This window comes from Mytilus galloprovincialis, chromosome 1 (genome assembly GCF_965363235.1).
Source record: "Mytilus galloprovincialis chromosome 1, xbMytGall1.hap1.1, whole genome shotgun sequence".
In the NCBI taxonomy this organism is placed as follows: domain Eukaryota; kingdom Metazoa; phylum Mollusca; class Bivalvia; order Mytilida; family Mytilidae; genus Mytilus; species Mytilus galloprovincialis.
The window spans coordinates 15813378-15833375 of NC_134838.1; the positions used below are offsets into that span (position 1 = coordinate 15813378).

The 19998-nt window shown below is 31.8% G+C and overlaps 1 protein-coding gene across 4 annotated transcripts in view; it reads right to left on the reverse strand.

The window, feature by feature from the left end:
• Positions 1–19998, reverse strand: part of LOC143067077 (microphthalmia-associated transcription factor-like) — a 40610-nt gene that overhangs the window by 13197 nt on the left and 7415 nt on the right. For 2 of the 4 annotated variants that reach the window (XM_076240106.1, XM_076240115.1), the window contains one exon: positions 3470–3680. In XM_076240106.1, coding sequence (XP_076096221.1) covers positions 3470–3680 — 211 coding nt within the window. Of the gene's footprint in view, positions 1–3469; positions 3681–4696; positions 4842–10968; positions 11171–19998 lie in introns of those variants that run through there. The other 2 variants (XM_076240125.1, XM_076240133.1) reach the window with 2 other exon arrangements.

Here is a 19998-nt window from a genome sequence, read left to right on the forward strand (position 1 = left end):
TTCCACAATTTTTCCATATTTACTTATTTTAGAAGCTGTCTCTACACTTGACAAAACCACAATTTTCATTGTACATGGATATATGTATTTCCATAAATACACCTCCTTTAACCAAACTGGTACAAATTATCTAGTCAATGGGACACCAGTGAATAACCTCATCGAGCAGTGTGCAGTGGGACAAAAGTTCATACACAGTTAAGAGGTTGCCTTGATGTACCATTAGGAGTTTAAATCAATCTACATTTGTTAATAGTCTTTATAATGTTGACAATATATTTCCTGATTTAAATTTCCTCCTTCCTGTTTTAACCTTTTCATCTCTAAATAATTAGACCTTATATTTGAGGTGGCCATGAGGATAACAATATTGAATTACTGCAAATAATGATTAACTTTTAACTTATCAGGAATATATAAATGCTATATGAAAATTTATATATGTTATACTGTATATCTTTCAGGGTACAATTCATTTTAAGTAACAATATAGGGATCAGGCAAACACGGGACATTTAATTTTTAACCAATCAAGTGTGAAAGATGAGTATGAAAGTAAGATACCAACTAACTGTACATGTATCTGGTGCTGCCATAGAACAAGATAAGTAAATTCAGACAAGTTCATATGAAAACAAATAAAAATTAAATATCAAGTTAGAATTTTTTCATTTTTTGTACAGGGTGAGGGGAGCTTCTAGGACTACATTTGTTTTTAAGATGTTCTATAAGATTCTTCAAATTTTAAATAAAAATAAATGATTTTTTTGTTGTTCAAGATGTTGCCAGCATTGTCATGATTAGACTACTTGTCTATACACTGTATATATATACATAAACAAAACATATTTAGGGTCTGATTTTATACATTAGACCCACAGGTAATTAAAAAAAAAATTTAACAGAAATTCAATGCCAAGAATTCTACAAAAAAAATAATATTTTCCTGATCTTATGTTCTTACCTTTAAGCCCATGATAACTAAAAATATTTCCCATACAAAGTGTCTTAAAATTGATGGCGGACACCACCCCCTCATTAATGATACTTAATAGTCAGGACAGTTTATCCAAGACTAACAACCTAATTACTATACAAGTCCACACTACATAAGCCTTGACATTACAACAGGTTAATCAAAACCTTTTATCTCCATCAACCTTTCTTCCCATCCCTAGGTTTATGCATGTCAATCATTTTATTGGTTGCTTTTTTTGTTGTTGTTGTTGTGGATAATTTTTACATGGGAACTTGTCTACAAACCAGATATATAAAGCCATTTAAATTCTACAGGCATTTCTGACCTTTGCACTCATATTATTCAGGCCTTGCGGTCATAAAACTTTCAAGCACGGTTTTTGTACTCAGACTCAAGAATCAACCAATCAAAATGCTTGATTTCATGTTTCGAGCATGATTTTTGTGCTCCGAGCACTGAGCAAAGTTTTATGACTTCAACCCCTGAAATCATGTAACTGGGTACAGTGTATAAACCATTATTTCATTTTATTTTTATTTATCTTTTTGGGGAGGGTTGTTGCCACATATATTTGTTTATTTGCATTAGCCATGAGGAGGACTTAACTCAAAAGAAGTTATTTCAGCCTGGATATGAAGATTTCCATGATGTATGGTTAAAAAACACTGAATATTATGAACATTTGGGTTATAGTTATTGACATGTTTTATCTCTTTTATTATCTACACTATAAATGTGTATTGTACTAAACATTGTACTGAGTTTGCCCATTAAGGGTCTTTATTGGAAAACCAAAAGTTATCTTATCTTATCTGTATAAATTTGCACTGTGACTCTTTTCACAAAAAAAATCTTATGATGAAAAATTTATTGTAACCTCATTAAAACAAAACAAAGATGACGTTGGGATTTTATGTGTTGTCATTTCAATTGAAAAATAAAATGTTTGCATTGAGAACCCCCCTTCGCACAAAAGACCAATGCATTCAGGGAAAGAGTATAGCCCTGCAAAAAAAAATCTGATCAGAGCAAAATTCAACACCATTTATGTGTTACTTTTATGTAGGCCTATATCTTTAAAACATTGGATTGTTCCCAAGTCTGATGATGTCAATCAGTCAAAAGCTAGATATTTAAGTAAATGTATCCATCAAAAGGAACAAATACATGTACATGTAGTTAAAACATAAAACATGAAAACAGTATTTTTGTGAAGAAAATAATCCCATAATTACCCTGTCATTGGTAAGAGGTACAACATATTATTTCCTGTAGCCTTTGTCATGGACCATAGTATACACAGAAAGGAAATTATATATGCACTTAATACATGTAGCTTTTCTATTCATCAAAGGAGTTTTTAAATGTCACTTCTTAAAATTCACAAAAATTGGCTATAAAAAGTATTTTTGAAGGATATAAAGGATGTTAAATATAAATTATACAAGTAAAATGTATAAATATGAGTTTTTTAATAGTGTTAATAAACTTTCGAATATGGCAAGAGTGAAGCCCATTCACTTAATGCACTCATTTAACATACACAATATGAAAAGTTACCCATGGGTATAAATATAAGCATAGCCTAGGTCTTGGTACATTTGTAATATTCCTGTTGATTTGTAGCAGAATAAAACCCAGATAGTTTTGATCATGTAGTGCGACAGGTACCATCTTTTTTTCTGGGGATGAAGACTGTAAAGTATATGTATGCTGACAATTTATGTCAAAAGATGGAGAATAAAAAATTTGACAACAAATTTCAGTCCTAAAACTGCTTTTGAAACTTTGACCATTTACCAAGACCTCTAAATCTAGTGTCTTTTCCACCCTGACCCATGATATCCACCACAGGTTGGTTACCATGTGACTTATGGCTTAAAATATATTGTCTGGAATAAATTTTCAGTCTATTTATAGGTACTGAGACCATGACCTTTTACCTACTACCTCAATCATTATAAATGCAGATGTTATTTCATCCCAAGTGTCATTATCAAAATTAGTTTGGTGAAGATTGGACATATCCTTCAAAAGATAACTTCTGCAAATCAAAATTTGTCTAAGCTTAGTCTTATAGTTCAGTTACTGTTGTGACATTGACCTTGACCTAATTACCCTAAAAACTGAAAATTGCAATGTCGAGAGTTTTACTGTTAAAAGAGCATTGGTAAATATGACTCTCCATAAAATGGCTAGAATATCAAGACATGTCTACTATATATTTATGATCAAGACATGTTTACTATATATTTATGATATATTTGCTATTAAACGTTAAGCCATCAACACTTAATCAATCAAGCTAATTCAACCCCACAATAAAACATAAACATTTCCTTTAAAATGTAAGAACTAATCCAGTGCTAAATACTGGATGTCCTGCTTCATTAATTGTCCAATAAAATGATTAGCATCTTTGTGTACAAAACCTGTATGTTTTTGTAGGCCTAGGGTTGCTACATGTACACCTTACTGTAAAACACTTACTTTAAGTATCTGTGGTGCTACATTTAAGTCGACATTTGAGACTGATGATGAGATAGGAAACTGTATGATCTTTGGTTGTGAAGGGGGAGGTTTGTATGACTGTGACATGGACTGGTTTCTTTTCTCCTCCGCCTCAATCTGCTGTCTCTGTAACTGTAACTTCATATTGGCTCGTAGAGGCATGTTTGAGTGTTTGATATCAACTTTTGGACTGCAAAGATAACAATATTGAAATAATTTCTTACACTTTAGATAATCCTATTGAATTATTGACTTAAATATTTGGTATATGCATACATCATTGTTACTTTGTACACGACAATATATCAATAAAACATAGTGTTATCTTATTCATTCAGTCTTACATATTCATGTATAGAATTAAAATATGACCCCTGTGAACTTAACATTTAAGAAGAACGAGAAATCAATACAGTGTACTGAGATCTATCCATAAAACAATATAAGGTATAAGACATGATGTTTCCTGTTTATTCAGTACTGTACAAACTTTCTTTTGAAAGTGAGCAGTTCCCTGGGGAAATTTCATGTAAATTTAAAAACTACCAGCATTTCACTAGTTTGACAGTTTTTGTCTTACTCGTCTGGAGTGTGCCCCTCTTTGGCAGTCAGTGTGCCCCTTATGTAAACATGTTCAACAGCATATATATATATTGAACCATAAATGCAAGTGAGAGAACAAAGTTCAATTTTAATTTTAGAATGCTATATATATCAAACCGGAAACTACATGTATCAGGGAGGAAATTCTTAATATTACATACTAAAGATAAGATGAATGATCTAAAGATATTAATCTTTTATTCCTCAGCATATCATACGTAATATTTATAGCAAAATATGTGAACTTTGAAGTATTATGATAGTATCACTTGATGTCAAGAAGTATTTTATAAGGTAATGTCTTTTGCTTGCATAGAGTCAACAATCTACAATCATGACAATAAAACAAAGAACAAGCTGAGGATGTGAAAAACTAGATATATTACCTTATAGTGGGTTATTTTCATTAAAAGAGGCGGTTATTATTTTGGCAGATTCAAACCTATTATCAATACCTTTGCATGTACAGGAATTTATTGTGGCCTTTTTTCTGTCCGCGAAAATAAGCAAAAATTTACACACCCCAAAAATAACCCGCTATACATTATAATCAAATATATATATAAGTTTTTAATGTCAGCTGACAAAATAAGAAATGACTACCTTGTAACTGGTAACTTCATTTTGACGAGTCTTAGCCTATACCTCCCTTTTGTACGGGACCTCCAGTTGGTACAATGCATCAACTACCACAGTATTTGATAGATGAATTTATCATTTGATTACATCTAGTTACGATGTAAACAAACCTATTTTGTATTGTGATAAGATGACTTGTGACCTTTGAAAGGGCCATCTTCCAAGTGAGAAGATAAATGTGTTATCGGTTACAGAGGGCCACCATCATGTCTGATCACGTTTCAGTGAAATAAGTGTGTTATCGATTACAGAGGGCCACTAACAAGTCTGCTCACATTTCAGTGAAATCTATCACTTTCTAATAACCCATATACTAATCCCTTTTTACTTTTTTGCATATGGACAGACTAAAGTTAATAAACTTTGCATAGAATCATGTTCGTTGATGCATAAAATATTCAATTTTGTTTCTAAATGTGATCAATGAAACCAGACATTCATTACCAGATAATATTTGATAAAATTTATGCAAGTCATGTACCTATTTCACATTTTAATCTTATTAGAATTAAATCCATGAATTGCTCCCATTCTGATGCATCTCACATAAGGATGCACGATATATATCAGAACGGGAGCATTTGAAGTATTTAATTCTAATAAGAGTGTTACTCATTTCAATATACCTAATCTTTTAAAAAAAGAAAGAAAATTTTAGGACACTGATAGATGTCAACTTTTCAAACTTCAAGGTGATGTTGTCCATCCAAGAAACATTTATGATGGATATATATTTGAATAAATTCCCATTTCATGTTATTTTCCCTTTATTTCAATGATGTTTAATTTTTCTTTTAAATCAATATTCAATTGAATTTAACTGCTAAGTATATTAATCAGGTCTAACAACATGTCTGGTATATTGTGAAATCTAAAATTGTGTGTGTGTGTGTGAGGGGGGGGGGGGGATTTTAAAGGGAAAACAATTCAAAAATTGGAGATTTGACCTCCTTATAAAACATCTTTCAGGAGAAATGGTTTTAAAAAGTGGTGCTCCATAGGTTTTGACCACCAAAATTTTATAGAGCTGTCACTATTTTAGTATTTTGCAATAGAACTCATAGCATGTCTAGTGAGGTCCAACAAATTCTTTTCAAGGACGACCAGAGAAAAAAAAAGATGATGAGAATTCTGAAGAAGAAACTAGTCTTATAATTTTTTCACAAATATTTTTTTTTATTAAAAAAAATAATAAACAACATTATCTGTAGATGAAAGCCAGTGAAGTTGTTAAAACTCATTAATTATCGAATGTCATGTGTACACTAGTCTCTCGTCCTTAGTGAATGGAATATTGAATAGAATTGAATGTTTTTACTATTTTACCTTATATAGAAACTATAAACTAGAACTTTGGTTCAGATCATTTCACTTCTATCAATAAAAACCTGAATGAACCTCAACTTAGACACATGAAGTTTTTAATTATTTGCTGTTAGTTTTCAACTAGCTTTCCACTATGTCTTCACCCGACTTGCCAATGTTGGTCGTCTGTTTGGCTGTGCAGGATGTATAAAAACGCAGTCACGTCTTGTCAGAATAGGGACATTAAATCCGATGCCTAGTTGTAGAGAGAATGCAACTCTTTGAGGAGTTCGTAGTTGGTCTACTGAATGGCAAAATTTCGGCTCCTATCCAATAATCCCTCATTTTCCAATGCATGGCATTTTTTATTTCCAGACCTTCGTCCTGGACGACACCTATCACAGGTCCTAGCTCCAAGTTGTAGTTATTGTAAAATTGTTTTTTTGTCCTGAACTTGCATAGATATTTGACACTGGATGTTTAAAAATCAATCAATCAACTGGCTTCCAGTAATTTTGAATACTCTTAGTCTCAGATCTGCGTGTAATGGCCAGCCCACAATTATTCAAATTCCTAAGCAGGTAGGGATTTTACAGTAGAGTATATAAAAAAATACGAATTTCTTGAATTTTGTTAGGCATCGACTTTGTGTGTACATGTATGTGTTTGTGTGGCTAGGGTGAAGGTTTAAGATTCAAAAGATTGATGGTTGATGTCTAGAATAGTTTTATTATATATAGTAAGATCAGTGTTCACCTGCCTATCTTTTAATGAAGGATCGTCAATATGTACTATAAATTAAGTTAAAAGTATATATCAATCAGAACAGAATTAGATATGATAATACCAAACAGGGTGTACTGCTTAATTAAAGGGATAGTCCATACGCTGATCCACGCTGATCTACGCTGGGCAATGCATATTGTACATATTTTTTTTTATATTTCCAATTATACTGCGTTATTTAATTCACCAAACTGATGTTATGGTACATAATTCATAATTCTTCGAACTTTTTATCTTGTATATTATAATTATCATGATTAAATAACTAGTAAATTTGATATTTTTGTACATAAAATTTTGCAGCTAAAACGTTGAAAACCGTTTTCCGTCATGGGGCTTCGCCCCCTGAACGCCCTACCAGGGCTCTGCCCTGGACCTGCTGGGGGCCGCTCAAGAGCGGCCCCAGACCCCCTGCCGATTTGTGCCTACAGTTGACTGAATACCTGGCTACGCCCCTGGTTTGCACATACATGTACAATGTATCTACTGCATAAGATATGCTTATATTTAAATTTAGTACACAATTACCAGTATAACAATCATTATAATCTACAGTGTATACCAACAAAATATAGATAACATTATAAATATTGGTGTCAACGCTCCCTAATCAAATTATTAATTTTTTAAAGGAACAAGTGCAATAAAATACTTCTCCCATACTGCAAATGAAAAATCACAAGTTTGCATAATATACATGGTAAGACTTCCAAAAAAAAAACCCATATCAGACAAGAAAACATCATGACAGTCTTTTTTTCATGCATATGCTCCATCATGTACATGTATCACATTTTAGCTAGTCTATCATTTATTTTTTGTACCATGAATGTGTACTGTAACTTGTCCTCACATCTATCTTTTCAAAACTCTAAATGGTTTGCAACTTTGCATTGTTTAAAATTTATCGATTTTGTGTTTTGTGTTGTTGTAAATTTAAGAAATAATTCATGGAAGCCATAGATTTGTTGGAAATTTACACATGGCCTGGGCCGTGATATTTGAATTTTATCCTGAGCGTTAGCGAGGGATAAAATTAACGAATATCACGGCCCAGGCCATGTGTAAATTTACAACAAATCTATGGCTTCCATGAATTATTTCGATTCTAATAGGACAAATATGATCATTAAAAAACTGAAGCGATGATGGTAATACCGTGTGTGTGGCTGTTCTATTTTACCCACTGTTTGATAAATGTAAAACAAATCTAATAAACATGCATGAATGATTTCTTAACTAACCGCTAGGAAAAAAATGTGATTACTTTATTTACTTCTCAGTAAACCCAACATTTGCAATTTTAAATTTACATTTTTTATCGTAAGCTACCGTCAAATTCACTGTTGACATGTTGTAACCAAGGAGCCGCCATGTTGACTTGCTGAAATCAGTAAATGTGCGAATAATGCAATAGAACAGAAAACAAGCAACACCTACCTCAATACTTTATTTTAATGCAATTGTATCCGAGTTTAGAAGGTAAACGCAATAGAAAAACCTTCAGCTTTGACGTTTTCATTCGTATGACGTCATGTTTTGAAATGACGTTAATGCGCCAAAATCATTACTGGAATTTCGCGGAATTTTAATTTATTTTGTTTTTGTCCATTTTTCCGTTCTCTAATGTGTAAATTCTTTTTGTTATGCGTCAGAATCAGAATAAATGTTCTATATTGTTTTATTCAATTGTATTAATGTTAACACAGCGAAATCCACAACCGTTTACACATAGGTTACGATACATGTGGATTTACATGGGAGGCATATTTAAACAGCCATTTGTGTACATCTTGGAGTCTGCGCTAAGTATAGATATATCGAGAATTTTATCACGGTGTTGTTTACAAAGCGAAAGAAGCACGTCATATTAGAATTAAAAATAAACATGAAAATATTGAAACTTTTCAATGAATCAAAATTTATTTATATATGAGCCTTACTAAAAATACATTATAAGTGGGTTTATAAGAGCCTCAGCCTTTAAGCCATCTTTATAGATTTACGCAACTATACCCTACATGTAAGAGAATTTATGTTGCAGCAAAGAAGGGGCATTTTCATACATAGGGGAACATAATTTTTTTCTGAAATTCTTTGATCATTTAAGTATTAGGTTATAAGCAAATTTGTTTATTCCAACTGATATTTACAGTTTGTTCTTACAAGTTGTATGTTGAGCTGTTGCATCAGTATTCTCGGTTAGGGAGAGGGTACAGGGCTTATACACATGTTTAAAGATGCAATATTCTGTATGTACATGTAACAGTGTCAAGCCAGGAACCTGTATTTCAAGGATTGTCATTCGCTGGATATTTATTGTAAATGTTTTTTGTTTGTTGCTGTCATAAATTATTTTTATGTTGCACATTTCTTTATGTCAGGACCTGTAATATATAGATGACTGTATGGTATGGGTCTTGCTCAATGTTGATGGCCTTAGAGTGACCTATAATTGCTCAATTCAATGTTCTTTGGACTCTGTTGGAGAATTGTCTCGTTGACAATCATACCACATCTCCTTACTTGAGAATGTCATGCTTTTTTTATTGCCTTCAAATAATTGTTAGGCAACAGTTAGGGCAAATCTGATCAGTTTGTATTGTTCAAACAAGCTTGCCATTATCATGACTATCATGACAAAAGGTTTGATTTATCAGAAGTTACAAGTGTACATGTACCAGTTCTTATCAAAATCTGTGTTATCTATCAAGCAGAAATCACCAATTTCATTCCTTTTGAGACCATTCAAGGCAACAAAAACAGTATTTTTTTTATATGATAACAATTATGATTTATATTCTTTTTCATGATATCGGCAACATCTCAATAATTGGAACTTAACCAAACTCAGTGTGACATTGAAACAAAAAAAATCTGAAATTTCATTTTATTAAATGCTTTAAATACTGATATGTCATGTATGTTTTCCAAGTTTTCAAAGAATGAAATAATTTATGTTTTTCAATTTCAAATGTAGTTGATTCTTGATATGGTAAAGTTAGAGAGAAGGTAGAAGAGTTTTATAGAAGAATGTCAATGTGTTTGTTCATTTTGCACATTTTCTTTTCTTCTTACCACACAATAGCAAAATTTTCTGATATGATTTGACATACACATTTTTCATGCTGGATAGATAGTTTACCCACATTGAAAGTTCTTCTGAGTGAAGGTAAACACACAAGCCCAAATATAAAATACATTTATTAACTATCTAGCATGATTGGTTACATTCATATTCAACATGTTTAAATTGTATATACTAGATAAAAGAAGATGTGGTATGAGTGCCAATGAGACAACTTTCCATTTAATTTGCGACTGGACATTAAACAGACACCCATTTGATCACCAGAAAGATCAGAAGATCAATCAGTTATTGTGTGTTAAAGTGCACATGTACATGTATGTTAATGTGCATTGCATATGATAAGTGGTTAAAGACACTCCACTTTACTGAAGAATAAATGTAAGGACAGTGTAACAGTTTCTTGATGATTTAATTGTTTACTAAAGCCCTGTAACATACAGGACCTTAAGTGTCTGAACAAGTTACAACACAAATGGTCTTGTTATGGGATTTGCTCATTGATGAAGGCCATTCAGTGACATAATGTGGTGGTAAAGTTGTTAATTTCTGTGTCATAATGTCACTTGTGAAGAGTTGTGTCATTGGCAATCTCATTCTACCACAGGTTCATTGTTTAAAAAATAGAAATGTTCAATTTCAAAAGCACATTATATCAGCAAACATCAACCGCGTAAAACCACATGCCATTGAAGACTTGTATATATATGCTAAAAATAAATGACAGAATAACTTAATGACAGACAAGTGTAAGACTATATGGCCCCAGCCAGCTGCCATCTAGTAGTACCATAAAAATGCAAATGCATATGTTACATTATCAACACATCATTGTCATCAATATATTTACCTCCGATAAATAAAGATAAAAGTTCAAATATAGTCTAGGTCAACGCGCCCCCTTTTGTGGGATTGTAATTTTTCGTTCTACATGCAATAATCAATCATTAAAAAATCCGGGATTGAAATTTGAATAACTTGTTTTCCAGGTAATAAAATTTATGAAGTGAGGCCTGACATCACCTAAAATTATTTTTGTCATGTCCTAAAAAATTACCTTCCAATTATGGCCTTGCTCTGCAGTTTATAAAAATTGTCATCGTTATCCTGCTCAACAGACTCAAACAAAGAGTTGATATCTGTAACAATTCCAGAATCTCCCATCTAAGAATTCAATGCTTAAACAAATTTCTCACTAAATAATATTTATCTACAAACAAAATGTCGCCTTCCCGTTTCAGTTTAGTTCATTCGGAGCAAGGTCGTGTTCACGTCAGGTTTTTTATCCAATGAAAATTAATACTGTAAATTGTCGTCTATTTTTAGAAAATAACGTCAGGAAGGGAAAAACCAAAATTTGAGAGGTACCTTATGGGAAAAACGAGGTTTACCGCTAAATTTTGTTTCGCAGAAGTTTTAAGTTTTAAGTTTAGTCTTTTAAAACCTAACAGGTAGTTGCTTCCAAAAACTAATGTTTGGAAAAAACGAGTACTTATACACATTTAGATATGTTCGAAATTGCCTGAAATATCCGGGGGAAAAAAAGGGGGGGGGGTCATCTATGATTGGGCCTCTGATCTCATACCTCCCAATTTAGTTTTTTTCACCAATTTTGTTGTACTTTTTTTTTCTTTTCTGTAATCGAGTATGCCAAAAACAGAAATTACTGGTTGTCACAAATTGTGTTTTCTTAAATTTTAAAGTCAATGGATTTCATCAACGAAAATTAGTAATGGCCAAGCTCTGGAAACACCAAATACAGTCCCTCACCTGGGAATTGAGCGGGGTAATAGATAAAAAAAAAATTGGCAACAAAGAAGTTGTATCTGTTTGAATATAAACAACGCGAACAATTGTTTTTTTGCAGTCCATGGGTTCAAGCTTCATAGTCTTAATTATACTAATCTAAAGTGTCTCTTCATCTTGTTAACTTCTATGTTATCTCTAGTTTGCTTTTTGGGCTTTGTTTAATATAAAAATACGAAAAAAACTGAGCACCTATTTCTCTGAACTCATGGAACAAATTCTGCATTTACGGCCAGAGTGAACTGCCATTGCTGGTTCTCTTCTGAATGCTATATATGTACTTTCCAAAAATTCATATCAAGGAAAAGAGGTTTGTGTTTTAAATTGTGGAAAGTGCTAACACGAATACGAACTAACATCTTCTTATGAAGCATTATACCCTCCTTACGCAAACAAAAGAAAAACATGGTCTTAATTACTATTAACTTCTTTTGGCTGGAAAAGCTAAAGAAAATGATACCAAAAAATCAACTCTTAAACTATAGTTAATATATATTGAGAACACAATTATCGGCAAAACTCGATATTCGGTAAAGTCATGGTAAAGTCTCATTTGCTGACAAACGATTAAACATTAAATCTGATAGCAATTTTGTAAAGGTCTCACTTTATGCATCGATGTATTTTTCAATTTCTCGATGGTTTACACTTTATTTATTTCTGAGCTGAATGACATATCTCAATATTTTAGACCTATAGTTGAAAACTTCAGATTTTCATTGAATAAACCGGATATAATCACTTTTCACACAAAAGCCGTTTTAAGGGCAAACAATTTTTACTTTGGTTTTTGAATTATAAGCCAAAAACTGCATTTTACCCCTATGTTCTATTTTTAGCCGTGGCAGCCATCTTGATTTGATGGCCGGGTCACTGGACACATTTTTTAAACTAGATACCCCAAAGATGATTGTGGCCAAGTTTGGATTAATTTGGCCCAGTAGTTTCAGAGGAGAAGATTTTTGTAAAAGATGACTTAAGATTTACGAAAAATGGTTAAAAATTGACTATAAAGGGCAATAACTCCTAAAGGGGTCAACTGACCATTTCGGTAACCTTGACTTATTTGTAAATCTTACTTTGCTGAACATTATTGCAGTTTACAGTTTATCTCTATCTATAATAATATTCCAGATAATAACCATAAACAGCAAAATTTCCTTAAAATTACCAATTAAGGGGCAGCAACCCAACTATAGGTTGTCCGATTCATCTGAAAATTTCAGGGCAGATAGATCTTGACCTGATAAATAATTTCACCCTGTCAGATTTGCTCTAAATGCTTTGGTTTTTGAGTTATAAGACAAAAACTGCATTTTACCCTATGTTCTATTTTTAGCCATGACAGCCATCTTGGTTGGTTGGCCAGGTCATCGGACACATTTTTTTAAACTAGATACCCCAATGATGATTGTGGCCAAGTTTGGTTTAATTTGGCCCAGTAGTTTCAGAGGAGAAGATTTTTGTAAAAGTTAACGACGACGGACGCAAAGTGATGTGAAAAGCTCACTTGGACCTTCGGGCCGGGTGAGCTAATAATAAATTCTTTATTTAAAGAGGGTAAACTCAGTTAGTTACAATAAACTAATCTTCCCTGAGGCTCTCACATACAAATTACAATACAATCAAAACAGATATTTACACATAGTTAATTTACAGTCATGTAGTTCAATGTATTGTTATGACTGAACATAAGATATGCTGTTTAAGATGTACATGTAGTCAAAAAATCAAATGAAAATAAAAAATATACAAATACATTGTAGCATACATTTCTTTGCATGTAATATTTGACACTGGACGTTAAATACTCATCAATATACCCCTTAAATCATTTTATAAGAAAGTTGCAGGACATGAGATTCAGTTATCAACAATAATATCACTTTCGTCAGTATTTTAGTAGTTTGAGAGATACAGAATATTTACTAATTTCACGTGACTTTCTAGAACAGATGAACAAGATATGTATCTCTGTGCTTTTACATGTGCAGGCTTGAAATAGTCCCGTACATTTTAACTTGAGTCGTCGTGGCAAATACTCTGTAATGTCAACCAATTAACGACCCAAAGGAATCCCCATGAAGAAAAGGAAACTAATAATAGCAGAAGAAACTCTTTGTCATACATTTTATCGAACTTTATCGATGTTATATAGATTATCTACATGTTTTCAATCGTTCAAAATCAATTGTAAACCATACAAACTTAACTTGTGCAAAGAGGGAATATAAAGTTATGGAACGTCGTCTTAAGCGAGAATACCAACGTATAGAGGGTAATGCATTGGACTTTTTGAAATATAGTAACCCAAAACTGTTTTATTCTAAATTTAGGAAAAGGACCGAAAAGAAAAATAATGTACCGTTACAATCTTTCTATGAACACTTTAAAAAATTGTCTTCTGTGAATATAGACAATACATGTGACGAAGATTTATTTAATAACACTGATGGCGATTGTGTATATCCTGAACTTGATGAAGTGATTACAGAGGAGGAGATTTGAAAAGCCATCCGCAATTTAAAGCGCAATAAAAGTCATGGAGTAGACGGTATTTTGAATGAATATTTTATAGAGTATAAAGATGTTTTTATGCCAATATTAGTCAAGGTTTTCAATGGTATTTTACAATCCGGTATATTTCCTACTAGCTGGGCCATTGCTATACTTGTGCCTATTTTCAAGAAAGGAAACGAAGACGATCCAAATAACTATAGAGGTATAAGTCTTGTAAGTAATTTCGCAAAATTATTTACTTCCGTATTAAATCAACGTTTGATGGAGTGGTCCGATTCTTTTGATGTCATTACTGACGCCCAGTTCGGCTTTCGCCCAGGTTTTGGAACTGTAGATGCAATTTTTGCCCTAATTTCTGTAATTTTTAAGTCCCTATCAGCAAACAAACGTCTTTATTGTTGTTTTGTTGATTACACAAAAGCATTCGATACTGTTCAAAGGCTAATGATATGGTATAAATTATCAAAAATTGGTATTCAAGGTAAACTTTTAACTGTTATTAAATCTATGTATACTAATGTGTCTACTTGTGTATGTGTTGATGGTTTTAATTCTGAATATTTTCCCAATGAATTGGGCTTGATGCAGGGAGAGGTGTTATCTCCCATACTTTTTTCATTATATGTTAACAATTGTGAAATGGCTTTCATTAATAGTAATGCCATACCATATGAGATGAAAGAATTGAATTTATTTTTACTTATGTATGCTGATGATATGGTTATTTTCTCAGAATCTGTTTTGGGGTTACAAAATATGCTTGATACATTATATGAGTATACATCAAAATGGTCATTGAGTGTTAATATTGATAAAACTAAAATTGTTGTATTTAGGAAAGGTAGAAGAGTTCATGTTGATGAGAAATGGTATTATGATAATAAGGAAATTGAAGTTGTTGATAATTTTACTTACCTTGGTGTACTTTTAAATTTTAATGGCAAATATAATATGTTACAACAGAAATTGTCAGAACAAGGTAGAAAAGCAATGTTTGCTTTAAGAAGAAATGTGAAAAGTATGTGTTTAAACTATGTCACTTTGTTATTACTCTTTGATACTTATATAAATTCTTTATTGAGTTATGCAAGCGAAATATGGGGTGCACATAAAGCCCCGCCAATAGAGAGAGTCCACATGAACTATTGTAAAAATATACTTGGTGTTATGTTGTCTACTAACAATGTTATGATATATCAAGAACTAGGTAGATTGCCTCTTATTTTCGCAAGAAAATGTAAGATTTTCAAATATTGGTTTAAATTGCTAAATACTTCAAACTGTATATCGAAAAATTGTTATAACTACTTGTATTGTGAATTAGAGAGATGTCCAAATAATAAGTGTAACTGGTTGTATTTTATAAAATACGAACTTTTTCTTATTGGTTTAGGTGATGTATGGTATAGCCAAAACCTTATGTGTGACTTGCCTGATGTATATTTTGCTGTCATAAAGCAACGTTTATACGATTGTCTAAAACAAGAACTTGATGCTCAGTTACATATGTCTCCAAAATGTTCTAATTATAAATATATGTTAGATCATTTTTGTCTGCAATTTTATTTATGCAAACCAATTCCAAATGTTTACAAAAAATGTATAACAAAAATAAGATTAAGTAGCCACAACTTAGCTATAGAAAATGGAAGATTTTATGGTATAACAAGAAATAATAGAATATGTACTTTTTGTAAAAATGATATAGAGGATGAGTTTCATTTCATCCTCAAATGTCCACGTTTTCAAGGTTTTAGAACAATTTATATTAAGCCATTCTATTGGAAAAAAACGTCGATGTACAAATTTATTAAACTGATGAGTACTAATAATGTAAAAGAATTGTGTAATTTAGGTAAATTTATTTTTAGATCTTTTAAGCTTAGATCCGAAATGTTAAAATAATGTTTGTTTATCATTACAACACCTTCTGCTGTCACATAGTCTGTGCTTATGTATGTATTATATGTTTTATTGATGTTGATATAATTGTATACCTATAGTTTATATAGACTTTGGTAATAAAGATATATATTTGGTAGGAAATTCTTATAACTTGGCAAGGAGGAGAAAGACAACGTCTTCGTTTATAGTCAGATTTCGTAAAAGTAAGTTCGGATGGATAAAAAATTACATAAAGATAAAATTGAGGTTGTACTGAATATTGCCATTGAGAAACTCTCCAATATAGACCTGTCTAATGTTGTGTGCATGACTCGATATGTATGTTTTGTTTTACTTGTTGTTATGTCGGGTTTAAAAGCTCTTCAGAGCTTATGATTGTAATTGCTTGCTTATACCGACTCTTAATAAAGCTTTATGTCTTATTATTATGACCAAATGGCACAGATGTTAAAAACTATATGTCATCGTATGGCCTTCAACAATGAGCAAAACTATGTCTAAGTACATGTATAAGTATCTGCAGGTAATGTTGACAATATATGTAAATATTTCGTTGTGTTTCGCTGGATCTTTTATAAAGTCTAGCACATAATTAATGAATGAATAATTCAGTGATTAGATGAGTACAATTTCCAAACTTAAATACAGATTACTTGAACTTTATATATATATGGTCGCTTTATTTTTTTCAGACTTTGACATTATCGAACACACCACCTACTCCCTTCCCCAATCATTTTTTGTGCCCCCTATGGACCAGCCTTTGATAATGTTTAATATATTTAATCAATTTGAAATAATTACTTTAAAATGTCTTTATCAGTATAAAATAACCCATTTCCAGGTGGTAATATGTTGTCTGGGTTCAACTTGTTCATAGTCCACATTACAGTAATTAAGACTATATTTTAATGTTATGTTTAAGCAGCACATTTTTCAAAATTGTGTAAGCATTAGGAGTGGTCACTGTAAATGGACCATAACGAGAGAAAACATTGTAAATTAGCAACTATAATGAGATAGTAAAATGAAAATAGGCCATACAAAAACTCAACCAGGTTCGCAAAGAGAGATAACTCTATTTGCATTTCAAATAGATTTACTACATTTTACACTTTAAAGAAGTTATAGATATTTAATTTTTGTGATGTGATATCATATAGAAGAACATTAAAGAGTGTCATTCAGAATAGTTTTAGTCAAAATTATGTGTAAAACATATAAAAACACACTTACACATTGAATATTTTAATAGTGTTGTTGTTTGAAAAATGGATGTAATTTTCATTTCAAAGAATATGATACAGAATTGTTTATTTGTTTATCCGACAATTAGTCACCATTTTGATGCCGATCGAAAACATAAAAACTAAATTTTATTTGGTACTACCTATATATAGATCTGATTATCACAATGATTGACTGGCCTTAATATTGAAACAATTGTAAGTAGTGTTCTAACTTATTCACAATATGCAAAGGAAGGTCGAACCGCTTGCTATGTTGGCAATCCGTTATAAAAATACTGCTAATCTTTCGAAATATTTTTGTATGCAGTATTTGTAAAATATACTTAGACTTATCCTAGTAAGAGTGAAAAATGTATCATGACATCGTTTTAATCTTTTTCTCTAAGAATATCAATATTCCTCTATCTGACTTGTGATCAGAGTATTTCGAAATAAATTCCTTGTCTTATATGACCTTGACATGCTATCATAGAATCCTTCAAAATTCAATACTTGAGAAAGTTCATCCGATTGTTTACAGTTATCTTGTGCTCTCAACAAACACTGATTTGAAGATGGTATCCCAGTAAGCCAAGAATTTCGTTTATCTACATAATGATTTCTTGTTTAAAAATCACACAAATTATCATTTCCATGTGAAATATATTATTTATACTCATCTCAAAATTACTTTACCAAAGTTTAAAGTTTAAAAGTAGTTTAGTTGAAATCTTTATTATGTAATTTTAAAATCAAAACTATAGAAGACTTTCGAATAAATACTTCAAATATTATAAAATTTAAAAAAGATCTATTTCTCGTTGGAGATATCAGCTTGTCTGTGCATAATAGCCCACCTGGTAAATATAAATTAAGTTCATGTTGATGGCTTTTATGTGTTTAGATGATAAAAAATCTCAAAAAGAAATAAATATATATATGTATATTAACTAACACAAATTGAATTATATTCTGTAATGGTCTCATCTTGAAATCAAGATCCCCATGGATTAAAAACAAAACACAATATGAATGACCACTGTTACATTATTCATGAAAAATGTTCCTCAATTTCGTGACACAGTGATCATAAACGGTTTTATAAGATTTTTTTAGAGCATGGACATTATTCTTAATTTCAATGAGAAACGAAAACCTAAAATTCTTTTGAACACCACATAAGGAATATTTCTCGTGTAATTATTTTATTTGATTTTGAACTCAATAGGTTCTGACTGGAAAATTAATGTACATAAAATATCCTGCGGAGGCAGATATTCGTTACCAAGACGGATTCTGATAGTATTGCATATGTCATACAATAATCCCTACCGACAGATTGACGGTGTGCAGACATATAGTTCATTCTGCACCGATTGTTGATGACCATATAGACACATTGTTAATCTATCTAGACATACCATATATAGCTTTTTGTCAACTGATGTTAAGAGACAGATCGAAAACGCGATAGATTCCCTACATCTAAAATGACGCAGACTAGAAACTAAGATTACTTATAACTGAAATGACAGATACAAGAACCTAAGATACCCAACATATGATAAGACAGATACTAGAACCTAACACTCTCTACATTTGAAATGACAGATACTAGAACCTAAGATTCCCTATAACGGAAATGACAGATACAAGAACCTAAGACCCCCTACATCTGAAATGACAGATACTAGAACTTAAGATTCCCTGCATCTGAAATGACAGATACTTGAACTTAAGATCCCCTACATCTGAAATGACAGATACTAGAACCTAAGATTCCTTACATCTGAAATGACAGATACTAGAACCTAAGATCCCCTATATCTGAAATGACAAATACTAGAACCTAAGATTCCCTGTATCTGAAATGACAGATACTTGAACTTAAGATCCCCTACATCTGAAATGACAGATACTAGAACCTAAGATTCCTTACATCTGAAATGACAGATACTAGAACCTAAGATCCCCTATATCTAAAATGACAGAAACTAGAACCTAAGATCCCCTATATCTGAAATGACAGATACTAGAACCTAAGATTCCCTACATCTGAAATAACAGATACAAGAACCTAAGATACCCAAGATTCCCTATATCCGAAATGACAGACTAGAACTTAAGATTCCCTACATCTGAAATGACAGATACTTGAACCTATGATTCTCTACATCTAAAGTGACAGATACTAGAACCTAAGATTCCCTACATCTGAAATGACAGATACTAGAACCTAAGATACCCAACATATGATAAGACAGATACTAGAACCTAACACTCTCTACATTTGAAATAACAGATACTAGAACTTAAGATTCCCTATATCTGAAATGACAGATACTAGAACCTATGATTCCCTACATCTGAAATGACAGATACTAGAACCTAAGATCCCCTATATCTGAAATGACAGATACTAGAACCTAAGATCCCCTATATCTGAAATGACAAATACTAGAACCTAAGATTCTCTACATCTGAAATGACAGATACTAGAACCTAAGATTCCCTACATCTAAAATGACAGATACTAGAACCTAAGATTCCCAACATCTGAAATCACAGATACTAGAACCTAAGATACCCAACATATGATAAGACAAATACTAGAACCTAACACTCTC